Source organism: Dipodomys spectabilis, unplaced genomic scaffold, assembly GCF_019054845.1.
Source record: "Dipodomys spectabilis isolate Male_0828 unplaced genomic scaffold, ASM1905484v1 ptg000136l, whole genome shotgun sequence".
Taxonomy (NCBI): Eukaryota; Metazoa; Chordata; class Mammalia; order Rodentia; family Heteromyidae; genus Dipodomys; species Dipodomys spectabilis.
The window spans coordinates 12,020,067-12,047,967 of record NW_024870813.1 but is presented as its reverse complement, the minus strand read 5'-3'; the positions used below and the strand labels follow the sequence as shown (position 1 = coordinate 12,047,967).

Sequence of the window (27,901 nt, the reverse complement as noted above, 5' to 3'; positions counted from 1 at the left end):
AAGGTTTATAATACACAAAAGGCTACCTAAATTTATTATTGTATAAACGCTATGATTCAATTTCCAAAGATTATTATTTAATAGGTTGAATAGAAATCAAAGGACTTTCATTTCTACCAAATACCAGGTAACTATGATGCACATGATCCTTGAATAATACTCAGAAAAATACTCCATCTCTTTTCAAAGCACTAGTGGTCAGATTTCTAATAAAATCACATTTTTGAAAATTTTGAATATTAAATGCAATAAACCAGTAATGTATTTCAAAGGAAACTGGTTAGCATTTAACAGGGTAGTAGGATAAGTGAATATTTTTGACTAGTTAGAATACATCCAATTTTTAATTTCCTGGAGAACAGAGTAGAAGAATGCAGTCAACATTACAGAACTATTAGGGGAGAAAAATCAGTAGCCATTTTCTTTAAGAATAAACAGTGAGAGAATAAAGTATGTCCAATAGATAAGGTTCTTGACTTCTAACAAATTTGTAAAGGCATATGGATGAACACACAAATAATTCATATCCTCTATATAATTATAACCTAAATTAGGCCCAAATAACATACCTAATTCAAGAAGCTTCTTCGTGAGCAAAAGTGCCTTATCCAGGTCTCCCTGTTGGTACACAGCATAGCTCAAATAATCTAGAACAGAGACTTTATCCACGGTAGAAACCTCGCCTTCATCCAGCTGCCTCAGTGCTTGTTCCATCCACAGTTCTGTATGGTAATAATCTGCTTCTGTGTAGGCCACTTTGCCCAACTCAAAGCAGTCTTCAGCTGTTAGAAAAGATTTGTGTTTTACTCCTGGGAAAAGAAAATAAAGAGAACTTTGGGAATTTTCATAGTACTCTGTACTTAAAAGTTTTATTTCACTTTCATTTGAACTTTACAAAAATGCTGAGGTAGGAAAAATAAAATTATCCTGTTTTTATGGACAAAGGAAAAATGTAAAAAGTAATGTAGCCTATGTGGCACATAAGAATCCAAGACATAGTAGCCATCAATCTAAAACAAAAAGCAATTAAATTGAAATATGCTATTCTCTTTTTTTTTTTTTTTTTGATGGAAAAACAATTTACTTCAAAATTAATTTAGGAATAGAAAACATCTTGGAAGGGGGATAAAACCAGAAAAAACACCAAGAATTCAGATGAATGTTTACTTCGCGAGCTTCTCCCTCACTCACTAATCCCCATGATGAAACTGTCTCCAAAGTGGATTCAGCCACCCACAATGATGTTATTAATAGGGATATGGATCAATTTTACAAAGAAGCCAATGAAGCCCATTATTGCAAATCCTATTGCTGTTGCCATGGCAATCTTCTGGAATTCTTTTCTATCGGGTTTGGTGCATCTTTTAACCAGCCGAATTGAATCCTTTACAAACTGCCGACTTGGCTCAACAAACTGCATTACCTGATCCATGATTACCGGGCGGCCACTCCTCACGCCAGCGACACGTTGAAATATGCTATTCTCTAACATAGCAGAAATCACCATATGAAATGTTATTCCTGACCAACAAATGGATGTATACAAAGAAAGGCAAACCTGTTGACTGCTTTTTTTTAATGGCATTATGATACATAATTTAAATGCCATTGAGTTCATTAAAAAAATTACAATAATTCTTAGTATATTCATAGTTATGTAACAATTATCACAATATAATTTTACAACATTTTTATTACCCTAAAACAATCCCAGGAACTGGAGGTATAGCTCAATTGGTAGAGTGTCAGCCTTGAGCCAGAAAGCTAAACAAAAGTGCTAGGCCTTAAGTTCAAGCCCCAGTAATACTGGTACACCACACACACACACACACACACACACACACACACACACACACACACACACACACACACACACACACACACACACACACACACACACACACACACACACACACACACACACACACACACACACACACACACTGTCACTAACAATTACTATCCATCAGCTCCCCAACCCAATGCCAATCCTAGACAAACCACTTTCTATCTCTACTGATTTACCTACTTTGAACATTTCATATAAATGGAGCAATACAATATGTCATTTTTGTATTTGTACACTTTTACTCAGTATTTCAAGGCTCATCCATGTTGTAGCATCCTTTCATTGCCAAATAATGCACTGTATAGGCAGACTATATTTTATCAGTTTATGGACATTTGGGTTGCTACATATGTTGAGAATATATGTAGCAGTGAAACTGCTGGGTCACATAGCAACTCTGCTTAATACTTTGAAAAATTGCTATTTTCCAAGGTGATTATACCATTTTTCATTTCTACCAACTGTGATAAAACTGCAGCTTGTCTACAACCTTGCAGATACTTAATACTACCTTTTTTTTTTTTTTGTCGGCTGTGGGATTTGAACTCTGGGCCTCTTCAGCTCAAGGCGAACACTCTACCACTTGAGCTACAGAGCCACTTCCAGTTTTCTAGTAGTTTGTTGGAGATAGGAGTCTCACGGTCTTTCCTGCCCAGGCTGGCTTTGAACTGCGATCTTCAGATTGCAGCCTCCTAAGTAGCTAGGATTATAGGTGTGAGCCACCGGTGCCCGGCTACATTCTTTTTTATTAAGACATTGTGGTGGGTATGAAGTGGTATTTCATCATGTTTTTTTTATTTCCCTAATGACAAGTAACATTGAGTATCTTTTTGTGTACATCCACCATTTGTGTATCTTCTTTGGAAAAAATAGTCAAATCTTTGCTATTAATAAAATGCAGTTGAGGCAGGGTGCTGGTGACTCACACCTTTAATCCTAGCTGAGGCTGAGATCTGAGGATCACAGTGCAAAGCCAGTCCGGGCAGGAATATCCCGGAGACTCTTACCTCTAACTACCAAAAAACCACAAGTGGAGCTATGACTCAAAGTGGAAGAGTGCTAGCCTTGAGCACTCAGTGATAGTTCCCAGGACCCAAGTTCAAGCCCCATGGCTGAAAAAAAATGCAGTTGTTTTTTATTATTGCTTTGAATTTTTATGCATTCTGGATAAAATTTCTTTATCACTTATCAATTAAAAATCAATTATTTTTCCCATTTTATGATCTGTTTTTGCACCTTTTTTTCCTGGTGACACTGGGGCTTAACCTCAGGGCCTCAATAGCAAAGAAGTTTCCTTGTTATCAATGAATAATACAATCATCACAAAGACAAATGAAATAATGAGCTGATATGAAGAAGTTCTCACTATCTAAAATTGGGATAATCTGAACATTAAAATAAATAATGAGGTTTAGGTGCCAGTGGCTCACACCTATAATCCCAATTATTCAGGAGGATGAAATCTGAGGACTGCAATTCGAAGCCTGGCTTTTGAAAGTCCATGGGACTCTTTATCTCAAACTACCAGAAAGCCAAAAGGGGAGCTGTGGTTCAAGTGGTAGAGCACTAACCTTGAACAACAACAACAACAAAAAAAAAGGAGCTCGGAGATAGCACCCAAACCATGGGGTCAAGCCCCAGTTCTGGCACCAAAAAAAAAAAAAAAGAATAAGCTGAAATACAAAATACTGTATATGAAAATCCATGAATTCATGATACTTTAGATAAGGTCACTGATCATCTCTACAGAAAGCTATCAGATGGGTGGCTCACGCTTGTAATCCTAGCTACTCAGGAGGCTGAGATCTGAGGATCGTGGTTCAAAGTCAGCCCAGGTAGGAAAGTCTGTGCAAGAAAGTCTGTGAGACTCTCATCTCTAATAAACCACTCAGAAAAACGGAAGTGGCACTGTGGCTCAAGTGGCAGAGTGCTAGCCTTGAGCTAAAGAGACAATACCCAGGCCCAGAGTTCAAGCCCCATGACTGACCAAAAAAAAGAAGTTATTAGGGCATCAATTCATTACTCTGAAAATTGATAATCAAGGATTAAGCTTGTCTTTCCTGTATAAACTCTAGTTCAGAAACTATAGTTCAGTGTAACCAACTGGTTCCTGAAAGAATTGATTATAAAACTCCAAATAACCAAACTAGAATGAGATGACCAAAAGAAAAAAGAAAAAAATTAGTTCTAGGCAATGATCTGCAAAGGTTGCACAAACTGATAAAACTCGGGGAGCTCTTTATAAGCAGGCTCTCAGCCCCTAAACCCGTTCATAATCCATCCTCATCACAAAAAATGTAATGGGACTCAAGACCTGGATTCATGCAATTCAATTCAAAGTTCATTAGCGCCACCTATGGAGCTAATTTTAAAAACAACTTGAATCTAACAACCTCAAAGTCTAACCAATTTGTAAGAAACACAGAAGTTAGAACAATTTTAAATACTGCCAAAGAAATCTACAGAATGTGAATATATTACACTGAACTAACAACCAGGTTTCCCAAGTGACCACTGTGGTTGTGGGGGGAGGGGGGAGGTGGTAGAAGAATAAGTGGAAGAAGGAAGGAGGAAAAGGAAGAAGAGGAAAGATAAGGAGGAAAGAGGAAGGTTAAGGAGGAAGGAGGAAGAAAGAGGAAGGAAGAAGGAAGGAGGAGGTGGCAGAGAAAAGATGGAGACAAAATGAAGGGAAAAGGAGGAAGAGGAAGGAAGGAAGGAAGGAAGGAAGGAAGGAAGGAAGGATGATGGAGGAGCAGACAATGGAAGGAATAAAGGAGATTCAACAGACAACTAAAAATCCAATTGTAAATAACATCTTTTGAGTGGCTCACACCTGTAGTGCTATCTACCCAGGATGCTAAGATCTGAGGATCACAATTTGAGGACAACTTGGGCAGTCAAATCTGAAATACTTTTGTTTCTAATTAACCAGCAAAAACTTGGAAGTGGAGGTGTGGTTCAAGTGGTAAAGCCACAAACCTTAGTGAAAAAGCTAAGCAAGTGCTGAAGGTCCTGAGCTCAAGACCCAATACTGGCACAAAGATATTTGATGCTCAGTGATCCTATTATTATTTTCATTTGTGTGTGTGTATATGTGTGTGTGTGTGCGTGCGCGTGTGCGTGTGTGATGCTTGACATTTTCCAGAATAAGATTTGAAAAAAAACAACAAAAAGGAGAAAAGGAGCATTTTTTGTACTCAAAGGCTATGAAACAGCCTGTATTCCTAGCTACTCAGGAGGCTGAGATCTGAAGATCGAGGTTCAAAGCCAGCCTGGACAAAAAAGTCTGTGAAATAATTTTAATCTCCAATTACCACCAGAAAACCAGAAGACTATGGCTCAAAGTAGTGGAGTGCTAACCTTGAACAAAAGAGCTCAGGGACAGTGCCCAGGCCCTGAATTCAGGTTCCATAATCAAAAAGAAAAAAAGGCTATCAACCAAATTATACTTTAAAATTTTAAAGATACTTTACTACTAACATTTCCTAGTGGACTGAATAGATTGGCTAGGCAACAGGCACCTTGATATACTGCAAGAACGATCTTACCTGGAAGATTACCCTTTGAGATAGTATCTGTATCCAGATTGTAGGTGTCCTGGAGACGCAGTAATGCTTTGGCTGCCCCAACCTGGTCTTCATCATTAGGGAAGTACTGTCTCTGAATGGTTAGGTTAGAGATAAAGCCTTGAAATAGAAAAACAGAAAAAAGTGAGAGGGCAACTAGAACCTTGTAAGCGTCTTTATGAGGATTTGCAGTGTCTTTATGAGAATTTTCCAAGATCTATTATCATTTTTTACCATATCATTAAAATTCAAGAACAAGGAAATACACTGAATGTGATATACGCTTGTTCAATTTCTAATATTAAGTCACTCAAAATGCTATCTATGTAGGAAAAGATCAACTAACAGTTTTTACATAATACAGCAAGAAAAAAAGTCCTTCCACTAAGCTTGAGAAATGAGCATGCATTTGAAAATTCATGCATTTGAAAATTACATTCATCTTCCAACCAATTATACTTTCAGATGTAACTGTGCTCTTAGTTGCTATCTCTTTCCACATTATGTTTTATATTTATATATTATATATACATTTTATAAAAATTAAAATATATACATTTTGGAAGAATTTGAGGGGAAAAGGATGTCTAAATAGGTATTTAGGATCAATGGCTAAACTGGTTTATACTAATGTATATTTATATATGTCTAACCATCAAACAGTTTTTGTCAATCAAGACCTATCAAATATAAAACCTAATAGAGGATGAGGGTATGGCTCAAGTGGTACAGCTCCTGTTTGTCTACCAAGCACAATGGCATGAGTTCAATCCCCAGTAACACTTAAGAAACAAAACAAAACAACTAACCATGTGCTAGTAGCTCACATTTGTAATCCTAGATACTCAAGAGGCTGAGATCCAAAGGACTGCAGTTTAAAGCCTATCTGGCCAGAAAAGTCCACAAGACTCCCTCCCCTCTCCAATAAGCCAGCAAAAAGCAGGCCTAAGCTAGGAGCTGGTGGCTCAGGCCTGTAACCCTACATACTCAGGAGGCTGACAAAGGAGGATGATCACAGTTCAAAGCCAGTCCATACAGAAAAGTCCATGATACAGTTACCTTTAGCTGACCACCAAAAAACTGGAAGTGAAGATATGGCTCAAGTGACAGAGCTTCAGCCTTGAGTAGAAAAAGCCAAAGGACAGCCTAAACCCTGAGTTCAAGCCCCAGTACTGGCACATGCACACATACATACACAGCAGGCCTGAAGTCATGGTTCAAGTGGTAGAGTGCCAGATATAAGCAAGCAAGCAAAGGCCCTAAGTTCAAGCCCCACAACGGGCAGGCATTGAGGGAAGTGGTGGAAGAAGGAAGATACTAGCAGAAATAAATTGTGATGATGAATATCTGGAATCAATCACTTGGAGGCTGACAAAGAATTTTTACAAATTCAGGGCCAATTCCAGGCTGCTCTAGAATTGAAAAAGAAAAAAAAAACCTAAGCTAAAGGAGGATTTATATAAAATATAGAAGAAAAATAAACCAATTATTTGATAGCCTTTAAAAAAACATAGATGTTAAATACTCCTAAAGAAGTAATGACAAAGAGATTTAATACTTTAATAATGCACATGCCATTATTGTTAAAAAGATATGAGATAAGGAGCTGGGAAGGTGGCTCAGTGGTAGAGCGCTTGCCTTGCATGCCTGAGGCCCTGGGTTCGATTCCTCAGCACCACATAAGCAAAATGAAAAAAAGCCGGAAGTGGCATTGTGGCTCCAGTGGTAGAGCGCTAGCCTTGAGCTGAAGAGCTGAGGGACAGCGCCCAGGCCCAGAGTTCAGGCCCCATGACTGGACGCCCTCCCCCCCCCCCCAAAAAAGATATGAGATGAAATCCCTTTCCTTTCACTAACTTATAATCAGTAAATACTTTTATCAGCAAAATATTTAAGCTTTTTTTTTTTTTTGGGTCCGGTTGTGAGGCCTGAACTCTGGGCCTGGGCGCTGTCCCTCAGCTCTTCAGCTCAAGGCTAGTGCTCTACCACTTGAGCCACAGCACCACTTCCGGCTTTTTGCTTATGTGGTGCTGAGGAATCGAACCCAGGGCCTCATGCATGCAAGGCAAGCACTCTACCACTGGGCCACCTTCCCAGCCCCAGCATTTTTATTATAATGGAAATGTACTAATAAAACAGCTATCTGAAATTCATACCAAGTATATTTTTAAGTTTTAAGAGCAGCTCTTAATAACAATTTCCACAAGCAAATTTTACAAAAGACTAATGCTTCTTATGCCTCAAAACAAAATCTAAGACAATGCTTAAGTCCTCTCTAAGAGGACAAAAAGTGTATTATTTTATAATGGGATGACTACCACAGATTAAATCCTCAAAGTTCACATCATAAAAGAACTACATAAATTGTTTCTAACATATTTATAAGATTATGTCTTTGTTGCTTTGTATGTCCCTCCCCCATGGTATAACCTCTCCCTTCACTGTATTTGATATTGGCATATGTGGAGGGGAAGGGAAAAAACAAATCGTTAAAACAGGGATACAGGAGGACCCATTGCAACAATGAGATGTACAAGTCGTTATGTAGAAAAACGAACTTTACAACTTTGGTGTGGGACACAGGGGGGGGGGGGGGGGGGGTGTGTGCAAAGGGATGGGAAGGGGAAACAAAGGAGCAAAGGAGTAGGCTACAGTGCTTGATAAGAAATGTACTCATTGCCGGGCGCTGGTGGCTCACGCCTGTAATCCTAGCTACTCAGGAGGCTGAGATCTGAGGATCACGGTTCAAAGCTAGCCCCAGCAGGAAAGACCGTGAGACTCCTATCTCCAATAAACCACCAGAAAACCGGAAGTGGCGCTGTAGCTCAAGTGGTAGAGTGCTCGCCTTGAGCTGAAGAGCTGAAGGACAGCGCCCAGGCCCAGAGTTCAAGCCCCATGACCGACAAAAAAAAAAAAAAAAAAGAAATGTACTCATTATCTTGTCCATGTAATTGTAACCCCTCTGTACAGTATTTTCACAATAAAAAAAAAAAAAGAACTACGTAAGCTGGGCACCCATGGCTCACACCTGTAATCCTAGCCTCAGGAGGCTGAGATCTGAGGATCGTGGTTCAAAGCCAGCCCAGGCAAGAAAGTCCATGAGACTCCTATCTCCAATTAACCACCTGAAAACTGGAAGTGGCACTGTGGCTCATGTGGCAGATGGCTTACTGGAGCTGAAGAGCTCAGGGACGGCGCCCAGGCCCAGAGTTCAAGTCTCACGACTGAAAAAAAACAAAAAAAAAGAACTATGTAGGTTATTACTTTTGAATAAATAAATGACTCAATGAACAGATGACTGCATGTGTAGAAGGAGTATGTACAGTGAAAAAGACATCAGACAGACATATGTGTATTTCCTTACAAATATTGCCAGGGTTCTTTGTTTTGTTTTGTTTTTTGCTAGTCGTGGGGCCAGAACTCTGGGCATAGGCATTGTCCCTCAGCTCTTCAGCTTAAGGCTAGTACCCTACCACTTGAGCCACAGCACCACTTCTGGCTTTTTTTTGCCTATGTGGTGCTGAGGAATTGAACCCAGGGCCTCATGCATGTGAGGCAAGCACTCTACCACTGAGCCACCTTCCCAGCTCCTTGCCAGGGTTTTATATACTACAGAAAATAATCACAGGTATTTAATCACAGCAATAAAGCATTCACAAGTACTTGCCATTACTTTTCTTTATATGGTCTCCTTTCCTATACATAATACAGTAGTGTCCCCCTTACCCACAAGGACACATTCGTAAACTCCTCAAATAGAATACACAGTAATAAACTACATATGTAACATGTGTGTATTTCTTATACATACACAAATTAATGTATTTTCTTTCTTTTCCTTTTTTTGCCAGTTCTCAGGCTTGAACTCAAGGTCTGGGTACTGTCCCTGAGCTTCTTTTGCTCAAGGCTAGTGCTCTACCACTTGAGCCACAGCACCACTTCCAGCTTTTCCTGTGTACGTTGGATTGAGGAATCGAACCCAGGGCTTCATACATGCTAGGCAAGTACTCTACCACTAAGCCATATTCCCACCCCCTGTATTTTCTTTCTTAACACTATGCACTGTAGAATTCTATCTTTTGTAACTAAAACTAGAATGAATTTCTTATTTTTCACAATTTCAGGTCTAGAAAATTCATTCTTACTACTCTTAGCATATCACTTATTTTTCATTTCTTAATAAACTAAGAACTTTCACCTTTTACTTAAACACTTTTTGGCCATTTGTGTTCAAGTTGAACACAATGCACTATGACAATGCAACAATGATCTGATAACAGAGGTTACTAAGTGACAAGTAGCAGATAGTATATGGATATTCTGGACAAAGGAATGATGCCCATCCCAGGCAAGACAGAGCAGACAGCAAGAGATTTCATCACACTACTTAAGACATAGAATTGGATTGGAGATATGGCTCAAGTGACACAGTGCCAGCTAGGAGCAAAAAAGCTATGTGAGAGTTCAGGAGACCTTGAGTTTAAGCCTTGGTACCAGTATAAGAGGAAAGGAAAAAGGAAAGGTAAAAAGGCACAGAGTTATTGTAATAAACTGGAATTTTCCATTTAATATTTTTAGACTGTAGTTAATCAAAACTGCAGAATGAAAAACGATACAGATGGGGAAATTACAATAGTTTATTTCACAGCTAATAAACACCGGTAAACACTCATGGGAGTTTTTTCTTTTTTGTCGGTCCTGGGGCTTGAACTCTGGGCCTGAGCGCTGTCCCTCAGCTCTTTAGTTCAAGGCTAGCACTCTACCACTTGAGCTATAGCGCCATTTCGGTTTTCTGGTGGTTTATTGGAGGTAAGAGTTTCACGGACTTTCCTGCCTGAGCTGGCTTTGAACCTCGATCCCCAGATCTCAGCCTCCTGAGTAGCTAGGATTACATACATGAGCCAACAGTACCTGGCTTCATGGGACTATTTAATCTGTAGCTAGCTCAGCTTTCTCCTTTCTTTGGGGTTGGGGAATAAGGAAATAGAATGAAGATGCCTTTATTATTTAAAAAATATTTAAGCTTCTACTCTGTACTAATCCCTTTACTTCTTTAAATTCCAGACTATTTTCTGTGTCTGTTGGTAAAATATCTATACACCTCAATATTTATTCCAACTACAATTATGTTATTTCACTTAGACTTGTCCATTATTGATGTCCATAGCCTCAGATTTTTAATTTATGGCCTATATTAAATAAAATAATCTTAAACTCAAAATACTAGATAGTATTATAGGCTAATACCTATAATACTCAGCAGGCTGAGGTCTAAGGATCACAGCCAGTCAAGGCAAGAAAGTCTGAGACTCTAAAAAGCCACAAGTAGTGAATACGTGGCTCAAACTGTAGAGCACAAACACTGATTGAAAAAACTAAAAGACAGCATCTAAGCCCTGAGTTAAAGCCGGAGTACTATAGCATACACACACACATACACATACACACATATACACACAAAACAGTAGGTAGAATATTTACTTTATTAATAGTACTATTAATATTATAAAAACTAAAAACTCACACATAGTTTTTACATACTAAAAGTAATCTAAAATAAAAATCATTTCACCCTAAGAAACTATATGCTGAGTATCTTTTCACTTCTTTACACTTGAAAAAAAATATATCACCAGGGCTAGTCACCAGTACTGGAAATTACTTTTTTTTAATCAAAGAATTCAGGATCTTGACCAAATTAATTCTAGTCAAACTAAATGCACCCAACAATACTGAACACTTATGTACTAGAAATTGAATTTATCAAAAAAGCTGGCATTTGGGGCTGAGAAGGTGGCTCAGTGGTAGAGCAATTGCCTTGCAAGCCTGAGGCCCTGGGTTCGATTCCTCAGCACCACATAAGCAAAAAGAAAAAAGCCGGAAGTGGTGCTGTGGCTCAAGTGGTAGAGCGCTAGCCTTGAGCTGAAGAGCTAAGGGACAGCGCCCAGGCCCAGAGTTCAGGCCCCACGATTGGACCCCCCCCCCCCAAAAAAAAAGCTGGCATTTTTGCTAGAGGTGGGAGCAATATTTCCTTTTTTTTTTTTTTTTTGGCTCATAAATAGACTTACCATCTGACATATCCTTGAGGACCAGATTCTCTAATTCACTCCACTCAGTGTTGAGGCGTTTCATTAATTTGAATGCATTTACAGGATGCCCAACAAACCCTTCTGGATCTTTTGTTGCTGTGCTAGTTAGCCGATCTAACTTCTCTGCCCATCTGTAGAAGATAAAAAATAGAGTAAACATGCACTTAATAAGGGAAAACACAATTGAATAAAACACTTGGGAAAAAAAACAGATGAAATTAAAGGCTTGTGAATTATAATTATACCTATGACTTCTTGTTATTTTGGGTTTTTTTTTTTTTGGGGGGGGGGGGGGGGCTCTGGTCGTGGGGCCTGAACTCTGGGCCTGGGCACAGTCCCTCAGCTCTTCAGCTCAAGGCGAGTGCTCTACCACTTGAGCCACAGTGCCACTTCTAGCTTTTTTCTTTTTGCTTATGTGGTGCTGAGGAATCAAACCCAGGGCCTCATGCATGCAAGGCAAGTGCTCTACACCACTGAGCCACCTTCCCAGCCCTGTTTTTGTTTTTTTTAATATTCATAGAATTTGAACTCAAGGCCTGGGTACTGTCCTGAGCTCTTTTGCTCAAGGCTAATGCTCTATCACTTTGAGCTACAGCTCTACTTCTGGTTTTCTGATTGTTAATTAGAGATAAGAGTTCACAGACTTTATTGCCCCAGCTGGCTTTGAACCATGGTCCTCAGATGTCAGCCTCTTGAGAAGCTAGGATTGCAGGTGTTAGCCACCAACACGCTCGCCTTACAACTTCCTTTTAAAGTAAAGTAGAAAGCCTAAATAGGAGGACTGCAGTTTAGAACTCTTCAGATAAAAAGTGAGACCTTATCTCTAAAATAATCAAAAAGGCTGGAGATATGAGTCAAGTGGTAGAATGATGCCTGGCAAACAAAAATCCTAAACACCGAAACCCCAGTACTACAAAAAGAAAAGAAAAATCTATGGATAAACTCTAACTTGGTAAAAGCAAAATGTAAGATTTTTTTTTCTCCCAATGGCTACAGTAAATAGAACCTCCTTGTCTTAATGAAACTTGAGATCTGATTCCTCTAAAGTATTAAAAAAATCAATTTCCCCATAGATCATACAGACCAAATAACTTACTATTACAAATTAAAAATTAGCCTAACTAAAACTCAATTAAGTGTTCATTTGAATCAAATGATTTATATTTTTAAAAAACTCATCAATTTTGGTCTTAACTGGGATTTAAAGTCATGGCTTTGTGCTTATAAGATGGGCACTCTGCCACTTGAACCATGGCCTCCATCCTTCTTTTGTCGGTTGTGGGGCTTGAACTCTGGGTCTGGGCACTGTCCCTGAGCTCTTTAGCTCAAGGCAAGCACTCTACCACTTAAGTTACAGCACCACTTCTGTTTTTCTGGTAGTTAATTGGAGATGAGTTTCATAGACTTTCCTGCCCCAGCTGGCTTTGAACCATGATGTTCAGATCTCAGCCTCCTAAGTAGCTAGGATTACAGGCATGAGCCACCAGCACCTGACTTCAATTTTTTTTTTTTTAAATAACCAGGTCTTGCTATGTTGCCCGAGCTGTCCACAAATTATTCTCTTGCCCAGCCTCCTGAGTAGCTAGAAGTATAAGCACATGCCACTGAACTCAGCTTAGTTTATACAAAAATGTTTCCATTCAGCCGGGCGCTGGAGGCTCACGCCTGTAATCCTAGCTACTCAGGAGGCTGAGATCTGAGGATCGCGGTTCAAAGCCAGCCCGGGCAGGAGAGACCGTGAGACTCCTATCTCCAATAAACCACCAGAAAACCGGAAGTGGCGCTGTAGCTCAAGTGGTAGAGCGCTCGCCTTGAGCTGAAGAGCTGAAGGACAGTGCCCAGGCCCAGAGTTCAAGCCCCACGACCGAAAAAAAAAAAAAAAAAAATGTTTCCATTCAGAATCTAGAAATAAATAAGTATCTCAATTCTGAGATACTTATTAAAGGCAAAAATTCTCAGGTCAGAAATGACTATGAACCTAAGTCAATAAAATTAACACCAGTAAAACTATGTCTATTAAATACTACCAATTGCATTTATTACCATAAACTCCAAAGTGGAACCCTAGGAGGGAAGGATTAAGTGGAATTGGAAAAATGCTCCAGCAGACAGGTAGATTGGGGAGATTATAGGAAGACAGAAGATATTAGTACCGCTTTAAAAATTGTCAGCCAACTGCTCATATTAGTTCCTGTTCTTATTTTATTCCATGTTCCTAAATATTGTATGGTTAACCTTGACAATGTAATAACCAGCCAGATCCCGATGATCAGGCAGCCCGCAGCCTGGCCCACTGGAGGGGGCAGCGCGATGAGGCTGATGTCACTGCTTGGTGTCCTATGTATAGGCTGCGTGTTCTGAGCAGTGGGATGGAGAGAGAGACACAGGGGTAGAGAGAGAGACAGAAGGTGGAGAGAGAGAGACAGCAGGTAGAGGGAAAGAGGGCAAGAGGTGCCTACTGGAACAGGGCAGGCCTGGGGAGTTCATTTGGGGCCGCCTCAAGAGGCCATTTGGGACATTCCTCTAGAGAGGCATCTACCAGAGGAGAGCAGGGCAGGCCTGTAGAGAGTGGAGAGGCCTGCAGAGGAGGAGGAAGGAAAGAAAAGGAGAAGCCTTCCCCTTTGGAGCTTTGAAGGTCTGGGGTTGGAGGTTTGCAGACCGACTAATTGGTGGTTTGCAGACCAATTAATAAAGGTCAGGGCTGCCCGCTGGAGGCTTGGAGGTTTGGTGGAAGAGGCTGCTCTTGGTTCTGGGTATCTAGCCCAGGACAAGGTAGTCGCAGGCTGCTTTTCTGATGTAAACAGTATAAACAATTTTTTTTGGTCTATCATGGTACCTGAACTCTGGGCCTGAGTACTGTCCCTCAGTTCTTCAGCTCAAGACTAGCACCCTATCACTTCAGCCACAGTGCCACTTCCAGCTTTTTCTGCTTATGTGATGCTAAGGAATCAAACCCAGGGCCTCATGCATGTAAGGCAAGCACTCTACCACTGAGCCATCTTCCCAGCCCCATTTTTTGTTATCTTTAACTATGCCTCGATGGATTATCTTGCTCTTTGAAGGTCATAATTACAACATTATATCTTGACTGTCAACTTGATTAAACTGAGAATCTTTAAGAGATTAGTAAAGCACACCTCTGAGTATGTCTGTGAGACAATTTCCAGAGATGATTTAGAGAGGAAGACCTTGGCTGGGAATGTGGCTTAGAGGTAGAGTGCTTGCCTAACATGCCCTGGGTTCAATTCCTCGGTACCACATAAACAGAAAAAGCCAGAAGAGGTGCTCTGGCTCAAGTGGTAGAGTATTAGCCTTGAGCACAGAGAGGCTCAGGGACAGTGCCCAGGTCATGAGTTCAAGTGCCAGGACTGGCAAAAAAAAAAAAGGAAGACCTACTCTGGATTTGGACAGCACCATACCATAGGCCAAGGGTTGTAGATGGAGTAAAAGTGGAAAAGTATGAGGTAAGTAGTAGAGGCACTCTTGTCTCCTGAGGGATGTGATGTGAGCTGTTCTGCTCTTCTGAGTCCTTCCACCCATGATGGACTGAATCTAAATCTGTGGGCCAAAAATCTCTCTCTCCTCCCCTAAGATGTTTTTGTCACTAAGACATACATGATTCCTGGCCTAGGCTTAGGATGGTGCTGTCTATGTTTTTGTTTTAGACAATTGATTTTGTAAGACTGACAAATTACTTTCATTTCTCCTCAAAGAATGTTTTAGCTAATACACACACACAGAGACACATACACACAGACACACACCTATTTCCCCAAGTAGATCAGAATCACAATAAGTAAAATATGTATTACTTACTTCTTTATTTGCTCTAACTTGTTCTCTTCTGCCTTAATATAATCTTTTAAAGAAGTCACCAGATCTTTCTCAGTATGAATCAAATCAGTCATCTGACCTATAAGGGAAAGAAAGGAAGAAGGTTATCAAAATATTCATAGTCAGGGCTAGCTTAGTGGTAGAGTGCTTGCCTAGCATAAATGAAGCCCTGGGTTTGATTCCTCAGTACCTTATACACAGAAAAAGCCAGAAGTGGTGCTATGGATCAACAGGTAGAGTGCTAGCCTTGAGCAACAAAAGCTCAAGGACAGTTTCCAGGCCCTAAGCTTAAGCCCCAGGACTGGCAAAAAAACAACAACAAATGTACACACACACACACACACACACACACACATGTATATATACACAATCATTGTAAAATAAGAACAATTGAGAATATTTCATCCTATGGGAGGAAATAACTGAAAGCCAAAACTTCTCTGATCATGTGTTCCAATTCTAATATTTAAGCTATAGTGTTCAACTCAGGGCCTTGTGCTCTCACTTGGCTTTTTCTGGCCAAAGCTGGTGCTTTATCACTTAAGCCACACATCCACTTCTGGCTTTTTTCTGGTTAATAGGAGATAAGAGTCTTGGGGATCTGTCTACCTGGGCTGACTTTGAACCAAAATCCTCAGATCTTAGCCTCTTGAGTAGCTAGGATTACAAGTATGAGCCACAACACCTGGATCACAATGAACTCTTAAATGGAAAAAGCATGTTAGAAAACAATGTTTAGGCCAGGCGATGGTGGCTCATTCATGTAATCCCAACTACTCAGGAGGCTGAGATCTGAGGATCATGGTTCAAGGCCAGCCTGGGCAGAAAAGTCGGAGAGACTCTTATTTCCAATAAACTACTCAGAAAAAGCCTGAAGTGGTGCTGTGGCTCAAATGATAGAGCACTAGCCTTGAGCAAAAGAAGTTCAGGGAGAGGCCAGGCCCAGAGTTCAAACCCCAGGACTGGCAAAAAAAAAAAAAAAAAAAGTTTAGAATATTTTTGCTAGACATATTAATCAGGGAATTTCTTCTGTATGCTTTTCTAAATTTTCTTAAGCTTCTAAACAGCATCATTTTAAAATAACAAACTTAAAGAAAAACAAAACATTTTAAAAATAATATAAAGAGAAACAAAACAAATATATATATATATATATAATATATATGAGGACCCTTTTAGATGAGCATAAAGTAAACTATGGGATTACTCATGTTTTCACTGATGTAAAAATACTAAAAATTTAACATTTTATAATGCAAAACAGTACAAATCAAAAACTAGCTAATACTTACCAATTGAAGTAAAAAATCCTGGATGAGCCAAAGACTTGGGAAGTAGTGTCCCAACAAGTACAATATACCAAATCATCTTGGAAGACAAAGTTTACAGGTTCACACACCTACAAGAAAAATACAGCTGTTAGGAGAAAAAAAAAAAAGGAATGGCTACCTACTAATTCCCAGGAACAAAAAGAAAGTTAGGCTCCAAGGTTGCCAATTGAACTGATGTTAATCTATAAAAGCTGTTTAATAACTCTATAGTTAACTTCTTAGTTTTCATATAGAATACTACTTTGATGCTTTTGGCAGAGAAAAATGAACGTTTGTTACTACTGGAAAACTTATGCTTAAAAATAAAGTCAACTCCCAGTTAGGCATAATCCTAGCTGCTCAGGAGGCTGAGAACTGGGCCAGCCTGGGCAGGAAACTCTGTGAGACTCTTATCTCAAACTACAAAAAAGCCAGAAGAGGAGCTGAGGCTCGAGAGGTGCTAGCCTTGAACAAAAAAGCTTAGGTAGGGCTGGGAAGGTAGCTCAGTGGTAGAGCACTTGCCTTGCATGCATGAGGCCCTGGGTTTGATTCCTCAGTACCACATAAGCAGACAAAGCCAGAAGTGGCGCTGTGGCTCAAGTGGTAGAGTGCTAACCTTGAGCTGAAGAGCTGAGGGACAGCGCCCAGGCCCAGAGTTAAGGCCCCACAACTGACCAAAAAAAAAAAAAAATTCAGAGCTTTCTGATTAATCCTTAAAATTCCTAACTTATATCATCTTTCCTCTATATGGTTGAATAAATTCAATTAATGGTTGATGAAATCTGAAAATGTTCTACAACTGAGTTGACCAATGGTTAATCTTTGAGAAAGTATTGAATCAGTTACACTAAATGGGTATATGAATTGTATCTCAATGATGCTATTTCTTGAGAGGGGTGGTAAATCAGTTACACTAAATGGGTATATGAATTGTATCTCAATGATGCTATTTCTTGAGAGGGGTGGTACTAGGGTTTAATCTCAGAGCCTCATGCTTACTAAGAAGGTACTTTACCACTTGAGCCATTCTGCTAGTCACTTTTCGTTTTATTTTTAATACTTTTTTTAATTGTAAAAATACTGTACAGAGGTATTACAGTTACATGAGCAAGGTAATGAGTACATTTCCTATCAAGTATTGTTACCTCCTCCTTTGTTTTTCCCCTACCATCCCTTCCTCCCATCATATTGATTATTTTTAAGATAGGGTCTCACTTTGTGCACAGGTTGGCCTGAACTACTATCTTATTTATGCTTCCCTTTGCCATTGTGCTTCCCACCATCACACCCAGCTACTGGTTGAGGAGTCTCAAGAACTTTTATGTAGCCGGTGCCAGTAGCTCATGCGTGTAATCCTAGCTACTCAGGAGCTGAGATCTGAGGATCGTTCAAAGCCAGCCAGGACAGGGAAGTCCATTAGACTCTTATCTCCAATTAACCACCAGAAACCCGGAAGTGGCACTGTGGTTCAAATAGTAGAGCTCTCACCTTGAGCTGAGGGACAGCACCCAGGCTCAGAGTTAAAGCCCCACAACAACCAAAAAAAAAAAGATTATGTCCAGGCTGGCCTCAAACCTCAATCTCCACTTCCAAGCAGCTAGGACTACAGGATTGAGCCATCAAGTCTGGCTTTTTCCTTTCCCTTTTCTCTTTACTGGTAGCAAAGCCCTTCTGTCCTTTTGCTCTTTCTGTCCCTGGTAATGGAATTTTCTAGTGAGGATTCTTTATGGAAATATGTCAACTAAACCACAGAAAGGCTTTATCTTGATTTCTGCTGACTTTTTTTGTTGTTGTTGGTCCTGGGGCTTGAACTCACAGCCTGGGTGCTATCCCTGAGCATTTTTGCTCAAGGCTAGCATTCTACCACATTGAGCCACAGCACCACTTCTGGTTTTCATGACTAACTGGAGATGAGTCTCATGGATTTTCCTGCCGGGCTGGCTTTGAACCTCAGATCTCAGCCTTCTGAGTAGCTAGGATTACAGGCGTGAGCCACTGGTACCCAGCTAAAACTGCTAACATTCTTATTGTGCTCCTCTTACAAGACAGTAAGTTACTATTACAGTATAGTCTGCCCCAATAACAGACAATTCCATTGGTTACTTGGGCTTGCCACCTTGTTCCTCTGTGCAGGCACCTGATTCTTCCTATATGACTTCACTTAAACCAACAGGCTCAATGCAGGCCAAAGGGAAAGTTCTCTGTTCCACAACAACTGGAAAATAAACTCACTTTCCCCCTAACTTGAATCTCAAAAAATAGATCACCATGTGATGACATTCTAGAAGAACTCCTAAATCTCCTCCCTCAAGTTGCTGTTTCCAGATACTTCTTTTTTTTTTTTTTTTTGTCGGTCATGGGGCTTGAACTCTGGGCCTGAGCGCTGTCCCTCAGCTCTTCAGCTCAAGGCGAGCACTCTACCACTTGAGCTACAGCGCCACTTCCGGTTTTCTGGTGGTTTATTGGAGATAGGAGTCTCACGGTCTTTCCTGCCCGGGCTGGCTTTGAACCGCGATCCTCAGATCTCAGCCTCCTGAGTAGCTAGGATTACAGGCGTGAGCCACCAGCGCCCGGCTGTTTCCAGATACTTCTAAAACTGCACAGTAGTGAAATACACTGCTTTCTTGGCTATCTTACAGTAGTTTTTGGGAAGGCTTCTAGAATGCAGCAGATGCAGACACTTCCTCTCTAAGATTCCTGCCAAAGCAAAAGCCCTTTGCAAAATACCCTAGAGACTGAAGAGCCAAGAATTTTTTCACTGCTGAAATAGATCTCTGCCATAATTTTCTTCATGAATGAATACTACTTCCAGAAAATATACTTTCACTATACTAACAAAATGCTAATCACAAATGCTGCCTAAACTTTTAGTTCTAATCAGTTCAGATTTCCCAGATAAGATTATTTCTTTACTGCTAAAATACACTGTCACAAAAGTCTATCACCTTTGTTCTTAAACCTCACAATGAATCAAAAACCATAAGCTTACAAAAATATTTTAAAAGGCAGCTTCAGGTGACATTTTTCTAATACATTAATTTGAGAATTGCATTTAAGACTGATAGTCCAAGTGTTATTCAGATGAATAAATATGCTTTGAAATAAATATGTTTTTGAAATAAATTCTGCAAGATTAAGCAGTTTTTTCAATCTTTTTCCCCCCAGAAGTCGGTACTGGGGTTTGAACTCAGGGCTTCCTGTTTGCCATGGAGGCATTCTTCCACTACAGCCACACCTCCAGCCCAGGTTAAAAAATGATCGAACAACAAAAGTTACCGGATATCTAAAAGCAAAGAATTTTAAAAGTTATAAGAAAGCAGGGCTGGGAAGGTGGCTCAGTGGTAGAGTGCTTGCCTTGCATGCATGAGGCCCTGGGTTCGATTCCTCAGCACCACATAAGCAAAAGAAAAGAAAGCCCAACAAGAATTAAAGATAAACATACTGGGATAAAACTCAGTGCTGTAAGGTTGTGAAAAAATTGATAATAAGTTTGCCTGTTTTTGTTTTTTTTTTTTTTTTGGGTCCGGTCGTGGGGCCTGAACGCTGGGCCCGGGTGCTGTCACTCAGCTCTTCAGCTCAAGGCTAGTGCTCTACCACTTGAGCCACAACGCCACTTCCGGCTTTTTTCCTTTTGCTTATGTGGTGCTGAGGAATCGAACCCAGGGCCTCAGGCATTCAAGGCAAGCGCTCTACCACTGAGCCAACTTCCCAGCCCAAATTTGCCAATTTGTTAACTGAACTTCATTATATAATTCTGAAGCATACACTTATATTACATAATGTTTACAATACACACTATATTTTTTTAAGCTATAAGGAGAAAAAAAGAACATGAAAGAAATCTTAAAGAACAACATGTTCTCAGGTAAGGGGCGGGGGGAACTAAGTTGCCAAATTACTATTTACCCAAACACAAAACTTTCTACAGCATTTTTTCCAGGAAAATCCAGCTCTACAAACTCAATAGTTCAATCAAACCTGGGCACAGACTTTATAAGTTCTACTACATTGTAAATATTTCCAGTATTGAGTTATTAGGGTTCATTGAATTTTAAGTACAAGCTATTCAATGAATTACTAGAAGAGAACTCTTGGCAAATGATTCTATTATCCTTTCAGAGTCACATTTCTTCCAAGAAAAATGTTGCAACATTAAAAAAGTCTGTCTTTTCCAGACAAATCATCTAAAAATTAATAAAGGAGACTCAAGAATGCTTGATATTCTTTCTAAACTTTCTCAGACATTAAAAAATTTCCACAGGAAAATGAACTATGTAACTGGTGGGCAGGGACAAGAGAGGGAAAGTAGGAGAAAGAGAAGGGGTGACACTGTCCAAAAAAAGAAATGTACTCATTATCTGACTTATGAGATAGCAAGCCCTCTGTACAACACCTTAATAAAAAGTTTTTTTAAATTTTTTCACAGGGCTGGGCTCCTCTCATGACCAACAAAATAAATTTCATAGGGACCTTTTTTTTTTTTTTCGGTCAATCATGAGGCTTGAACTCTGGACCTGGGCGCTGTCCCTCAGCTCTTCAGCTCAAGGCGAACACTCTACCACTTGAGCCACAGCGCCACTTCCAGTTTTCTGGTGGTTAATTGGAGATAGTCTCAGGGACTTTCTTGCCTGGGCTGGCTTTGAACTGCAATCCTCAGATCTCAGCCTCCTAAGTAGGTAGGATTACAGGCGTTAGCCACTGACACCTGGGACCTTTTAACAATCTCTTCACTTTCCACAGTTGTTCTTAGTGTGTGTGTGTGTGTGTGTGTGTGTGTGTGTGTGTGTGTGTGTGTGTGTGTGTGTGTGTGTGTGTGTGTGTGTGTGTGTGTGTGTGTGTGTGTGTGTGTGTGTGTGTGTGTGTGCACACATACAGCTTGCTTATTCTTCCTCATACTTTCATAATCAACTCTTGGTCCTCCCAAGATCTGTGTTTCCATTTTATGTGACAATTTTCATGATTCACATAACTTGAGGTTCCAAAACCAGGCCATCACAATGTGCCACATTTACATTAGGCACACAGGTGTCAGAGGCTTACCTAGCTACTAAGGAGGCTGACACCTGAAGATTGAGATTCAAAGACGGCTTAGGCAGGCAAGTCGCTATCTCCAATTAACCACCCAAAAGTCAGAAGTGGAACTGTAGCTCAAGTGGTAGAGCAACAGCCCTAGCAAAAAAGATAAGGGACAGCACCCAGGCCCTGAGTGTGAGCTCCAGGACCGGTAGACATAATTTTGAAACTAAGCAGGATGGATTTTCCAAGACAACTAAGAGCAATACTAACAGAACTAGATTATATTTCTGTTCTTCCAAATAATCCTTCAGCAAACTCATTTTTTTAATTGGATTCCATGAATTCGAATCATACTTATGCCCCAATGAGAGGAGCTACACCTCTTTTAAAATTTGAGGTAAGTCTCTCTGATTTGTCTGTCCCTGCTAGCTTTAACCCTAGATCCTCAAATCTTAGCCTTTTTAAAAAGCTAGGATTACAGGCATGAGTGCCCAGCTAATTCTCACATATTTAACCCTATCATATATTTCACTCGTTTCCACTGAAATACATTTCTCATAACTTTTATATTTTTGCGTAAGAATTCACTCAATAAATGCTATTTCCATATCAAAGATATAGTTTATGAATACATGTGACTTAATTGTACTTTTTTTGTGGTTGTTCTTGAACTTTTTTGCGCAAAGCTAGCACTCTAGGCTGGGAATGTGGCTTAGTGGTAGAGCGCTTGCCTAGCATGCATGAGAAGCCCTGGGTTCAATTCCTCAGTACCACATAAACAGAAAAAGCCAGAAGTGGCGCTGTGGCTCAAGTAGTGGAGTGCTAGCCTGGGGCAAAAGCAGCTCAGGGACAGTGCTAGTTTTAGCCCTGAGTTCAAGCCCTAAGAACTCTACCAAAAGCAATCATTTATATAAAGTGCCTAGGAGATCAGGCAAACAGATGACATAGAAGAAATGTTACTTTTGTCATGGGGCAAGAACACAAGGATAGCTGGATTTAATACCAAATGTGTTTCTAGGGGTATAGAAAGAAAAAAACTTGGAAAAGTGGAAATCTCAAGCCTCAATTCAGGACCAAAATTGCAAGAGGGTACAAATCATCAAATAGCCCATCTACATCTACATTAGAAGTCAGAAATTTAGACTGAAATTGTATTGAATGTACAGATTAAAGAATGGACATCTTAAAATTCTGTCACTCAATTCATGAATATACTATATTTTATAATTCTGCAAAATATTGCAAAACATTGTTTTCCAAGTTTTGTAACATTTTAACATGTATTTTGTGTAGTTACTTTAGGTATTTCATGGTTGTAGTGCCATTGAGATGAAGTTTCAATTTCCATTTTTGTTACCATTATCTAGAAATACAACTGACGGTTGTATGTTGATCTTCTGTCCTTGCAAACTCATTCATTCACCAGATTGTTTTTTCAATAGCCTTTCAGATTTTCTACAAAGACATGTCTGAGAATATAGTTCCCACTCCTTTAAACACAGTGGAACAAAAAAGACAAGCTATTAACTGAAAAACAAATTATTTCCCTATCATTGTATGCTGTAGCTATTCCACTCCTACTCTCTCTCTCTCTCTCATTCACACACACACACACACAAGTGAATGCCTTCTGCACAAGATCGGTGTATGAATGCTCAGTGACATGGACAGTAGGGATTCACCTCTCCGTCACTGAGGCAGGTGATAGCATTATTAGAACATTAAATACTGTTCAAATGCTGTTAATGTCAATGAAAAATCTTTATTGTAAGTATTCATTTTAATGTTATGCTTTTGTAAATACGTTAAGACTTGCAAATGGGCAATTTAACTGCCTACTTGATAGCCTATAAGATGTGCCTGGCTACCTTGAGAAAAGGGCTGCCAATTAGGCAGGTAGACTGCCCTCATGTCAGTGTCATCTGCTTTAGACTCACTCTATGCATATCTGGAGTAAGCTATTCAACAACAGCTTACACCAACTCTTTCTGCCTTCACTAACTACATCACTCAGATGACCCAGCAGTTACTTTGTCCCAGGTCTGAGGGAAGCACTTCCCCAGATCACAGGAAAAAGCCTGGGCTACTTCATTTGCATAAGGACGGCCACCAAGAGTAGCTATTGTACAAACAACAGTTCTCCATTTGTATAAAGAGACTTCCTTGGGCTGGGAAGGTGGCTCAGTGGTAGAGCGTTTGCCTTGCATGCATGAGACCCTGGGTTCGATTCCCCACCACCACATTAAAAAAAAGAAAAAAGCCGGAAGTGGCGCTATGGCTCAAGTGGTAGAGCGCTAGCGGGACAGCGCTCAAGCCCAGAGTTCAGGCCTTGCGACTGGACCAAAAAAAAAAAAAAAAAGACTTCCACAACTGAGCTAGATGTCCTTAGCACATCTTCTTTGTGGCTATATAGGCAGACTGTTTAGCTCACTTTGTGGGAGGGCTTTTTTGTGTTTGTGCCAGTTCTTGAGCTCGAACTCAGGGCCTGGGCACTGTCCCTGAGCTACTTTTTGCTTAAAGCTAATATTCCACCACTTCTGGCTTTCTGATAAAGCTCAGAAATTGGAGATAAAGCTCACAGACTTTCCTACTCAGGCTAGATTGTAGTGGCAAACAGTAATCCTTATTCCTCCAATCTCAGTCTCCTTAATAGCTAGGATTAGACATAAGCCAGTGCCCAGTGCCCAGCTTCAGCTCACTTTGTGGATCAGTTGTGCTACCACTGAATGTTGTAAGTTTAGGCAGAAGAAAAGGTCTCTCAAGAGACCTTTTCTTGCCTGCTTTTGATTTTTATCATTAATATAGTGGCTGAGACTGTAACACAAAGAAAAGCAAAGAAGTAGTGTGAAGCAGCAGCAACAATGAAAGCAATATTAACCATCATTGAAGCAGCAGAACTGGTGACTTGAAAGCACACTGCACAGCAGCCCAGTGGCATATCAAAAGCTTACTAAATTGAGATCTACTGTCAAAATATCTTTGAGGCTAGCTGAAACAAATAACTGCTAAAAATTAAAACCTTGAATATGGCTTTATGCAACATTTGAATATGAATAAAATCTTGTCTGAATTTTTTAAAAATGGCAAGGGGTGTTTTGAACAATGGGGTAAAATGAAGGTTAACACAAAGTAATGCTATAATGTCCCAAATAAAGACATGCTGATTTTTTGAAGAAGTGGATATGCAAATATAGTTAATATACAATCAAGTGTAAGAAAAAGTTACAAGAAATCTTGAGTCTATGTAAAACAGTATTTGCTCTCAGACATAAAAATGTAACTGTCTTCCATTCTGGATTTCTAGAAATTATTTTTTCAGTACATAATAAATATGCAATAAAAGCTTACTAATCACATCTTTGGGATGGTGTCTCTAAAATTAAACATTAGTCCAGTCTTTGTATATATATTTTTATTTTCTGTTTTTGGTCGGTCATGGGGCTTGAACTCTGGGCCTGGGCACTGTTCCTCAGCTCTTCATCTGAAGGCAAGCACTCTACCACTCGAGCCACAGCACCTCTTCCAGTTTTCTGGTGGTTAACTGAAGAGTCTCATGGACTTTCCTTGCCTGGGTTGGCTTTGAACTGAGATCCTCAGATCTCAGCCACCTTCCTGAGTGGCTAGGATTATAGGCACCGGTGCCTGGCTTTCTTTTTATTAGCTATAAATAGTTGTAGAAAAGATCTTCAACATTTTTCTTAACTGAAATAATCATTCTTTAAAATTCAGAGAATTCAAGGTTAGAAAGCATGAAGACTGGGGCTAGGAAGGTGGCTCAGTGGTAAGGTGCTTGTCTCGCATGCATGAGGCCCTGGGTTTGATTCCTCAGCACCAATTACACAGAAATAGCCAGAAGTGGGTGCTGTAGCTCAAGTGGTAGAGATCAGGGACAGCACCCAGGCTGAGAGTTCAAGCTACACGACTGACCAAAAAAAAAAAAGAAAGAAAGCATGAAGACTTATTTTAGCAACCGAGTTGGGGACTAAGAAAAAGAATCTTAAAGGGGCTGGGAAGGTGGCTCAGTGGTAGAGTGCTTGCCTTGCATGCATGAGGCCCTGGGTTCGATTCCTTAGCACCACATAAGCAGAAAAAGCCAGAACTGGTGCTGTGGCTCCAGTGGTAGAGCGCTAGCCTTGAGCTGAAGAGCTGAAGAACAGCGCCCAGGCCCAGAGTTCAGGCCCCACAACCAGACCCCCAAAAAAAAAGAAAAAAAAGAATGAGCCTTCCCCATGAATCTTTCTGGCTTCCCATCTCACCATATAACCATCACTTTCAAATATATTCTTATGGGCTGGGAATGTGGCTTAGTGGTAGAGTGCTTGCCTAGCATGCATGAAGACCTAGGTTTGATTCCTCAGTACCACATACACAGAAGAAGCTACAAGTGGTGCAGTGGTGCTGTGGCTCAGAAACTCAGAAGCAGTGCCCAGGCAATGTGTTCAAGCCCCAGGACTGGCAAGAAAAAATAGGCACATACATATACATACATAAACACACACACATACTATGATGCCATTCACCTGGGTGGGGGCCCTTGCTAGAGCCAAGCAGAAGACGGGTTTCTGGACTGCCAAAATTGTGAGCTAAGCAAACATCTTTTCTTTATATATTATCTACTAGATATATTATACAATGGAAAACAAATGAATATAAAGTGTTTTATTATCACATGTTTAAACAATGGAAGAAAACTGGCTGAACTTAACTGTAGATATGTATATGGATAAAACCATTAGGTTACAATTTTCTCTTATAATAGAGCTCATTTGTCCAATAAGACAGTGCATTAGAGAATATTAATTTGATGTAAAAAAAAATACTATTTAAGTGAGAGAGCTGTAAACCACTAAAACATGGACACATTGACACATTTACTTAAAGCACTAGCAGGAAGAGGAAGCCCAAGAATAGTACTCATTCACTGATGACAATTATGTAAGAAGCGTGAATCTCCATAGTGTATTTTTAGCCAATATACTAATAGTCATATTGATCACCTCTAAAGATCTTTTTTCTTGTTTTTGTTTTTTTGTCAGTCGTGGGGCTTGAACTCTGGGCTTGGGCGCTGTCCCTCAGCTCCTCCACTCAAGGCTAGTGCTCTACCACTTGAGTCACAGCCCCACTTCTGGCTTTTTCTGCTTATGTGGTGCTCAGGAATCGAACCCAGGGCCTCATGCATGCAAGGCAAGCATTCTACCACTGAGCCACCTTCCCAGCCCTCAGCAAATCTTTTGAAAAAGGAATGTTTTCATTACATCAAATTCAAATATTGCTGGTGTGGCTTAAATAAAAGTAATTTGAGGTCGGGCACAGGTGACTCACACCTGTAATCCTAGCTGCTCAGGAGGCTGAGATCTGAGGATTACAGTTCAAAGCCAGCCCTGGAAAAAAAAGTTCCCCTGAGACTCGTATCTCCAATTAACTACTCAAAAAAGCTGGAAGTGGCACTGTGGCTCACGTGGGAGAGTACTATCCTTTAGCACAAAGAGGCTCAGAGACAGAGCTCAGGACCAAAGTTCAAACCCCAGGACCAAAAAAAAAAAAAAAAAAAAAGAGTAATTTGAATTTCTTGTTTCTTTAGGTAACTAAAGGAAAACCAATGTCAGAATAACTTCAGTATATATAAACAAATTTCATTAAGTAAAACAAACACAATCTTTGTTTCACTTATATGCATACAAAAGTTTATTTGGCTTGTTTCATATTCATGTATTTATATACATATACCTCATTATGGTTTAATTGTAAAATTCAGCCAGGCACTACTGGTTCACGCCTATAATCCTAGCTACTCAGGAGACTTAAGATCTAAGAATTGCAGTTAGAAGCCAGTCCAGGCAGAAAAAGTCTCAGATGCATCTCCAATTAGCCAGCAAAAAGCTGGACGTAGAAGTGTGACTCCAGTGGCAGAGTGCTAGCCTTGAGGGAAAATGCTAAGGGACAACACCTAGGCCCTGAATTCAAGCCCCAGTACCAGCACAAAATGAAATAGATGTATACATGCAAGATCTCACAGCAAGAAGAGCATTCCAAGGGCAATAAAATTTTTATTTTTGCTTGCCTAGTCCACCTTCAGCATGAAAAACTAAAATAGGTTACAATATGAAGGAGGGAGACCACACAACAAGACAGATATACTTTCATTAACAATTGCGCAAATCAACATTCTAACAACCTGTTAACTTTTAAGACACTTTTGCAAAAGTTTAATAGGAACTGGGCACTGGTGGTTCACACCTG

At 40.1% G+C, this 27,901-nt stretch overlaps 2 protein-coding genes across 3 annotated transcripts in view; both read right to left on the bottom strand.

Annotated features, from left to right (window-relative positions):
- P4ha1 (prolyl 4-hydroxylase subunit alpha 1) overlaps positions 1 to 27,901 on the bottom strand; it is a 65,874-nt gene that overhangs the window by 35,294 nt on the left and 2,679 nt on the right. For both annotated transcript variants that reach the window (XM_042690136.1, XM_042690135.1), the window contains exons 2-6: positions 16,628 to 16,734; positions 15,318 to 15,414; positions 11,481 to 11,632; positions 5,398 to 5,535; positions 570 to 809 (exon numbers count right to left, since the gene is read on the bottom strand). In XM_042690136.1, the coding sequence (XP_042546070.1) occupies positions 570 to 809; positions 5,398 to 5,535; positions 11,481 to 11,632; positions 15,318 to 15,414; positions 16,628 to 16,703 (703 nt within the window). In that variant the 5' untranslated portion in view covers positions 16,704 to 16,734. The remainder of the gene's footprint in view (positions 1 to 569; positions 810 to 5,397; positions 5,536 to 11,480; positions 11,633 to 15,317; positions 15,415 to 16,627; positions 16,735 to 27,901) is intronic.
- On the bottom strand, positions 1,067 to 1,463 carry LOC122116488 (protein transport protein Sec61 subunit gamma). Its single transcript, XM_042690144.1, has one exon. It carries the CDS (start codon positions 1,430 to 1,432, stop codon positions 1,226 to 1,228), a length of 207 nt encoding a protein of 68 aa, XP_042546078.1. The 5' UTR covers positions 1,433 to 1,463; the 3' UTR covers positions 1,067 to 1,225.